The sequence below is a fragment of the Rhinopithecus bieti genome, unplaced genomic scaffold, assembly GCF_001698545.2.
Source record: "Rhinopithecus bieti isolate Rb0 unplaced genomic scaffold, ASM169854v2 scaffold_39746, whole genome shotgun sequence".
Classification (NCBI taxonomy): Eukaryota; Metazoa; Chordata; class Mammalia; order Primates; family Cercopithecidae; genus Rhinopithecus; species Rhinopithecus bieti.
In genome coordinates this window covers 1,211,886-1,219,524 of record NW_016816960.1, presented here as the reverse complement: position 1 = coordinate 1,219,524, position 7,639 = coordinate 1,211,886, and the positions used below count along the sequence as shown (strand labels likewise).

The following is a 7,639-nucleotide window of genomic DNA, read 5'->3' as shown; positions in this document are numbered from 1 at the left end:
ACGCGAGCAGCGGCGCCAACGCCGGGCCCAACCGCGGGCCTGCAGCGGCCCCAGCCAGGCAGCTCGAAGTGGCGGCGCGGGCCTGCTCCCGACACCGACCGCGCGAGGCCACCGCGGGCCCGTTACTCCTCGCGCCGGCCACCCGTCAGGACGCACCGCCCTCGGCTGGGGCTGAGGCGGCCGACAGCAGCAGGGGGCCGCGGAGCTGATACTTACTCAGGGGTCGGGTGCTCCGGGTCGTAGAAATCCCCCATCTTCGGAGGCGGCTGCGGCTGCAGCTGCTTCATCGGGAGCGGCTGGAGGCGGCGACGAGAGCCCCCTCCCCGCGGCAGGGCGACGCGGGGGAGGGGAGGGGAGGAGGCCGCAGGTCCGACCGCGGCGGCGGCAGGGGCGGCCCGCGTCGCTACCTCGCTCGTCGCTCCCTCCCTCCCTCCCTCGGACGCCCGCCAGCCGCTCTCTCCCTCTCACCCTCACACCGGGAGCGACGCACACCCCACCCGCCCCTCAGCTTCGCAGGCCCGGCCCCTTAAAGAGACACACACGGGCCCCCAATACGCCGCCAGTCGGCGTGCCTGCAGCTGCTAGCTTGACCCCAGGCCGGGACGGGCGGAGGGGAACACTGCCCGGCGGGCCCAGGCCGACCGTGTCTGTGGCGCTCCGGAATAATAAACCCCCGGCTCCGGTGATGTGGGCCAGGCCGGACCTAGAGAGGCGGCACCGCGACCCCTCCCTCAACCCTCCTGGCGGCCGGGAGCAGCGTGACCCGGCCCGCTACCGTGTTACAGCTGGCGACTGACAAACAGCAGGCGACGTCGGGAGAACTCCCCGAGACAGCCGAGACATCAGCCTTCTTGCTCCACGGCCCTGTAGGACCTGCCCGCCGGGAGCCCCGGAGTCCGCGGCAACGCCGAGGGCCCCTCCCCCAGGTCTCTGGGCTCTGAGGTAAAGCGGCCGCGGCTGCTCCCGGCCCCTCGTCCCACTCGCCCCTCTCTCTCCCCCTTGCCTCTTCATCTCGACCCCTTAGCAAGCATGGAAGCGCAGCGAGGCGGGGGATTGCTCGGAGGCCGAGCTTCCGGCAGCCTCCTCCGCCCTCCTGCCCGCTGTGCCCTCGGGGCTCCTACCTCCACCTCGGCGCGGCGTTCTGCCCCCACCCGAAGTCTCTAAGGCTGCAGCTCCGTTCTCTTGTGTGGTTCTTGGGGCCTTAGAGGCAACGTCATGAAAAAGGTGTATTAATCACTTTCCTCCAGAAATGATAAGATGAGATTAAGTAGAATAACTTGAAAGAGTTACGAGTTGTTATTTTTGGAAGGAGGGATAGGAACGCGTAAATCCAATAGCTAAACTTTCTAGACGTTGAGGAGTTTTTTGTGATAGATCATTTTGACATTGGGGGTTCATAGGGTTAGCTTTTTTTGTGTTGTTGTTGTTGCTGTTGTTTTTCCACTAGAATTTTGAATCGGATTTTACCAGCAATTGGTTAGGGAAAGGAAAGGATGTGTCTTCCAGTTGAGAAACAGTGGTTAAAAACTGAAATGTGGGCCAGGTGCGGTGGTTCACGCCTGTAATCCCAGCACTTTGGAAGGCTGAGGCGGGCGGATCACCTGAGGTCAGGAGTTCGAGACCAGACTGGCCAACATGGCGAAACCCCATTTGTACTAAAAATACAAAAATTAGCTGGGCGTAGTGGCGCACGCCTGTAATCCCAGCTACTCGGGAGGCTGAGACAGGAGACTTGCTTGAACCCAGGAGGCGGAAGTTGCAGTGAGCCGAGATTGTGCCACTGCACTCCAGCCTGGCGACAGAGTGAGACTCCATCTCAAAAAAATAAATGAGTGAAAATAAAAAATAAACTAGCTGGGCGTGGTGGCGTGCCTGTAATCCTAGCTACTCGGGAGGTTGAGGCAGAAGAATCGCTTGAACCCGGGAGGCGGAGGTTGTAGTGAGCCCAGATCACGCCACTGCACTCCAGCCTGGGCGATATAGCGAGACTCCATCTCAAAAAAAGAAAACAACAACAAAAATCTTAAATATGATATGAGAGAATAAACATCCTTCAGTGGCTAACTTTTTAAAATAGCCTTTGTATGTATGTAGGCTACAGTGTCTTTTAGTGTTTTATAATCATTGTTTTTCACTTAGGGATTATTTTGGCTTTTATTATTTTTTTTTCCTGGTACCTTTAGGGTTAGCATGGAGGTCCAGGGTCCATCTGACTCCCTAGGTTCGAATCTCCCAAGGCCATTTCTTTACACACCATTATTGTGACTAATTTCCCTGTGGTTTTTCTCATTTTTAAATGAGAATATTGCTGCCAACTGGTGTTCTCACTATTGTGAGGATTAAATGAGCTGTTTGTTAAAGCCTTAAACTTTCAGTACATGTCAGCGTTCTTTAGCCATGATAGTGCAGAGGTTAAGAGCTAGCTCTACCTGGCATTGTGTACCAGGCACTTTCTAGCTTTGTGACATTGGGATGCTTGCTTCTCATGCTTCCCGTGCCTCACCTGTAAATGGGGTATTAGCCACTGCGCAGAGAATGTTGTGAACATGCTTGCACAGTGCCTCTCATTAAGTGCCTAGTAAGTGTTATCTTTTGGGCTTTGAAAGAATAGATTGAGGCCCTGTGCCTTAGATGCCACATAGGCAGTTGGGAGTCACTTGACCTTGGACAGGCAGGATAGGGCAATTTTAGATGGAGGTGGTTGAAACAATGTAAGTGTGAGGTGGTAAGGACCTAAGCTGAGGTAAATGAGAAAAAAGCAGTCAGGTGCAGGTTTCCTATTTCCTCAATAAGAAAGTAAGCAATTCTCTTACAGGAGGTACAGCTGGGCACTGGAATGCCTGGTCTCACGATAGCATTGGTTTGGTCAGAACCCAATGCAATAAGCTTGTCAAGCCATGGGAATCACTGAGAATTCTAAGCCCCAAGCAGAAACAAATGAACTGGGTTTTTACAGGCAGTGCCTTCATCTATAATTGCTCTCAGAGTTCTTTGGACTCATATTTTTAAGTCAAAGAGAATGCATGCTTGGAGCACATACTTGGGCCTGGCCTCCTGATCAAAGCTGTGGAATAATTTGGTTTTTAGTGTTATTAAATACTGACTGTCCCCTACTTTCTCCACGTTTAAAGGAAAATGTCTAAAAGCCCTAGCATGAAATATACGAGGCGTTCACTCCCAGAGTGCTAAAATCATAAAAGCCTTTATCATTTCAGCCGGGCGTGGTGACTCAGGCCTGTAATCCCATCACTTTGGGAGGCCGAGGCAGGCAGATCACCTGAGGCCGGGAGTTCAAGACCAGCCTGACCAACATGGAGAAACCCCATCTCTACTAAAAATACAAAAATTAGCTGGGTGTGGTGGCGCATGTCTGTAATTCCAGCTACTAGGGAGGCTGAGACAGGAGAATCACTTGAACCTGGGAGGCAGAGGTTGCGGTGAGCTGAGATCGTGCCATTGCACACCAGCCTGAGCAACAAGAGCGAAACTCCATCTCAAAAAAAAAAAAAAAAAAAAAAAACCCTTTTTACTTTCTGCTACTTTACTGTCTCCTGTGGGTCAAGGCCAACCCCATCCCAGGAGATCCCAGGGTTGCCAGTAGTGACCCTGAAACAAAATCGTCTCTTGCCTTAGGGAAGACAGAAGGCCAAAGGTCAATCACTCTCCACAGGTAGCCTCCGGATACCTGGTAAGGGGTAGTAGAAAGAAGAAATGTAGGCCGGGTGCGGTGGCTCATGCCTGTAATCCCAGCACTTTGAGGGGCCAAGGCAGGTGAATCACCTGAAGTCAGGAGTTCAAGACCAACCTGACCAACATGGAGAAACCCCGTCTCCACTAAAAATACAAAATTAGCTGGACGTGGTGGCGCATGCCTGTAATCCCAGCTACTCTGGAGGATGAGGCAGAAGAATCACTCGAACCTGGGGGGCAGAGGTTGCGGTGAGCCAAGATCGCGTCACTACACTCCAGCCTGGGCAACGAGAGCAAAACTCCATCTCAAAAAAAAAGAAAGAAATGTAGGTCGGACACAGTGACTCATGCCTGTAATCCCAGCACTTTGGGAGGCTGAGGTAGGCAGATCACTTGAGATCAGGAGTTCAAGACCAGCCTGGCCAACACGGTGAAACCCCATCTCTACTAAAAATACAAAAATTAGCTAGGCATGGTGGTGCACACCTATAATCCCAGCTACTCGGGAGGCTGAAGTGGGAGAATCGCTTGAGCCCAGGAGGTGGAGGTTGCAGTGAACAGAGATCGCATCACTGCACTCCAGCCTGGGCAACAAGAGTGAGACTCCGTCTCAAACAAAAAAAATGAATAAAATAAATAAATATGTATTTTCTCCTCTGTAGCATAGAAACATTTACTATCAACATCTTAGCATTTTGGGGAGCAGAAAATGAGATAATGTCTGAAAAAGTACCTACTGCCTCTAAACTGATAGCTATACAACAAAAAATTGGCTACCTTATAAATTTAGGTAGATATATGAGGCTCAATACAATTGAAGATTTAGATTTACTCAGTATACAGAATAAAGGCAGCATAATTTAGAATAAATTACTCATTCACATACGTTTTGTTATACTATATTGTTATAATTGTTCTATTAACTACTGTTAATCTCTTAGTGTGCCTAATTTATAAATTAAACATCATAAGTATGTATGTGTAGGAAAAAACAAAGTATATTTAGTGTTCCAGGCATCCACCAGAGGTCTTGGGACCTATCCCTTGTGGATAAGGTGGGGACTGCTGTAATTACAACTTTTTTTTTTTTTTTTTGAGATGGAGCCTCGCTCTGTCGTCCACGCTGGAGTGCAGTGGCGCGATCTCAGCTCATTGCAAGCTCCGCCTCCCAGATTCACGCCATTCTCCTGCCTCAGCCTCCTGAGGAGCTGGGACCACAGGCGCCCGCCACCAGGCCCGGCTAATGTTTTGTATATTTAGTAGAGACGGGGTCACCTTGTTAGCGAGGATGGTCTCGATCTCCTGACCTTGTGATCCACCTACCTCGGCTTCCCAAAGTACTGGGATTACGGGCGTGAGTCACTGTGCCCAGCCTAATTAAAACTTATTTTTATTCCTGTTCATTCTGCACATCCCAACACAAGGCAAGAGGAATCTAGAAAACAATGGACAACCTACATTGAGCTCCACCTCCTATAATTCCTATTACATGTTATTTGTTTCAAGTCAGCACCCTCCTACATAATATTATTATATTCTGTAGTTGTTTTTCCTATACAGATAAGCTTTCTGTTATGTATTGCTTTGTTAACAGATTTTAATTACATAATATGTCTATCTTACCAACTTTATAAGTTTGTTGTAGGCAGAAGCAATCTGTCTTTCATATATTATAGTGTTTGAGGCTGTAGGTACCAAGTGTTGAATGAATAACTACTTTGTTACTTCTGAAAACCTTACTTTTGATTAATACTTTTCCTTTTACCAATTCCTTTTCTTTTTTTTCAGGCTCATCCATGGAATACCAATCCTTTTCTTAGTGTTCACATTGGATTTTCTGTTAAAATAGATTGTTGGAGTTGGCTAACAAGTTGATGACTTCCAGTCAAGCACTCTCTTCTGTAAAGTCTCTTTTGTAAGCTCCTACAAGCAGCTATTTCACTGGACTTGAAATGACTGATTAAAAAAGAACCACACACTGTAACTCTCAAGCATACAGGAATATTGGTATTAGGTTTTTTTTTTTTTTCCCTCCCATTTTTTTTTTTTTTTTTTTTTTTTTTTTTTTTTTTTTTTTTTTTTTTTTTGAGATGGAGTCTCACTCTCACCCAGGCTGGAGTGCAGTGGCACAATCTCGGCTCACTGCAACCTCTGCTGCCAGGGTTCAAGTGATTCTCCTGCCTCAGCCTCCTGAGTAGCTGGGATTACAGGTGTGTGCCACCATACCCAGCTAATTTTTTGTGTCTTTAGTAGAGACGGGGTTTCACCATCTTGGCCAGGCTGGTCTTGAACTCCTGACCTTGTGATCCACCCTCCTCAGCCTCCCAAAGTGCTGGGATTACAGGAGTGAGCCATGGCGCCTGACCTCCCTACAATTTTTAAACATTCAGAGAGGTGATTATGGTGTATGTTTTATTCTGTTTTGCCTTGGATCTTGGCGTTCTTCTAGAGAACTCATCTGCTCAGGAGCTTCTCCATGCGTCTTCCCTCCCAAACTTGTCTTACCCAGTAGAGAATGAATGTACTCAAGATTACCAGTTTTGCAGATGAGTAAACCAATTATTCCAGAGGTTATGGTATATATCTAGAGTCGTATGACTAAGAAATGGTAAAACCAGGATTTCAGCCAGGTTATGTGATTCAAGACATTTTCAGACAAAAAAATCTGGAGTTTACCACCAACAAGAAATGATCCCAGCCTCAGCATCTAAGCCCACACTAGGAGCATTGAGTGCTGAAAAAAAATTTTTTTAATTTTAAATAGTAAATAATTTTATAAAAAAGAAATGATCCCTTATACAAGAAGGAATGATAAAAATATTGGTAAATAAGTGGTTAAAACTAAAAACTTTTTACCATACAAAGTAATAGTAAGTAATTTGTGTGGTTAATGAGGTAAAGCAAGATGGAACTGATAACCTGCACAACAAAGTCATATATTTAGAAGCAGGATGAATGGAGTGATGGTTGGAGTTTTCCAAGGTCCTGGTATCATTTGGGAAGTGGGTAAAAATATTGATGAACTTTAACCGTTACTCTTTTAAGTGTATAAGATAAAATATGTAGGGTAACTGCTTTTTCAAATTAACAGAAGAAAATAAAATAAAGAAAAATACAAAAAAAAGGCCGAGCATGGTGGCTCATGCCTGTAATCCCAGCACTCTGAGATGCTGAGACGGAAGGATTGCTTGAGATCAGAAGTTTAAGACCAGCCTGGGCAACATACCCAGACTCCCTCCTAGCTCTACAAAAAACAAAAAAGATTAGTCAGGTGTGGTGGTGCACACCCATAGTCCCAGCTGCTTGGGAGGCTGAGGCAGGAGGAATAAATTTCAGTTTTAAAAAAAGAGTGCAAAATGGAGAAGAAAATAAAACTTAGGCCAGGTATAGTGACTCACGCCTGTAGTCCCAACAGTGTGGGAGGCTCAGGCAGGTGAATTGCTTTAACTCGGGTTCAGGACCACCCTGGACAACGTGATGAAACCCCTTCTCTACCTAAAATACAAAAAAAATTGGCTGGGCACGGTGGCTCACACCTGTAATCCTAGCACTTTGGGAGGCTGAGACGGGCAGATCACCTGAGGTCAAGAGTTCAAGACCAGCCTGGCTAACATGGCAAAACCCCATCTCTACTAAAAATACAAAAATTACCCGGGCACAGTGGCGTATGCCTGTAATCCCAGCTACTTGGGAGGCTGAGGCAGGAGAATCACTTGAACTCGGGAGGCGGAGGTTGCAGTGAGCCGAGATCACGCCACTGTACTTCAGCCAGAGCAAGACTCCGTCTCAAAAAAATTAGCCAGACATCATGGCACATGCCTGTGGTCCCAGCTAGTCAGGAGGCTGAAATGAGAGGATCTCTTAAGCCCAGGAGTTCAAAGTTACAGTGAGCAATGATCTTGCCGCTGTACACCAGCCTAGATCACAAAGCAAGACTCTTTTTTTTTTT

General features: G+C 47.5%; 1 protein-coding gene and 1 long non-coding RNA gene across 2 annotated transcripts in view; one reads left to right on the top strand and one right to left on the bottom strand.

Annotated features, from left to right (window-relative positions):
- SETD2 (SET domain containing 2, histone lysine methyltransferase) overlaps window positions 1-334 on the bottom strand; it is a 154,945-nt gene extending 154,611 nt beyond the window's left edge. The window contains exon 1 of the mRNA XM_017855700.1: window positions 217-334. Coding sequence (XP_017711189.1) covers window positions 217-287 — 71 coding nt within the window. The 5' untranslated portion in view covers window positions 288-334. The remainder of the gene's footprint in view (window positions 1-216) is intronic.
- A 405-nt stretch (window positions 335-739) lies between these two features.
- LOC108517642 (uncharacterized) lies at window positions 740-5,681 on the top strand. Its single transcript, XR_001882173.1, has 2 exons — window positions 740-942; window positions 5,479-5,681. It is a non-coding gene; the product is annotated as an uncharacterized LOC108517642 (long non-coding RNA).
- Window positions 5,682-7,639: the final 1,958 nt, after the last annotated feature.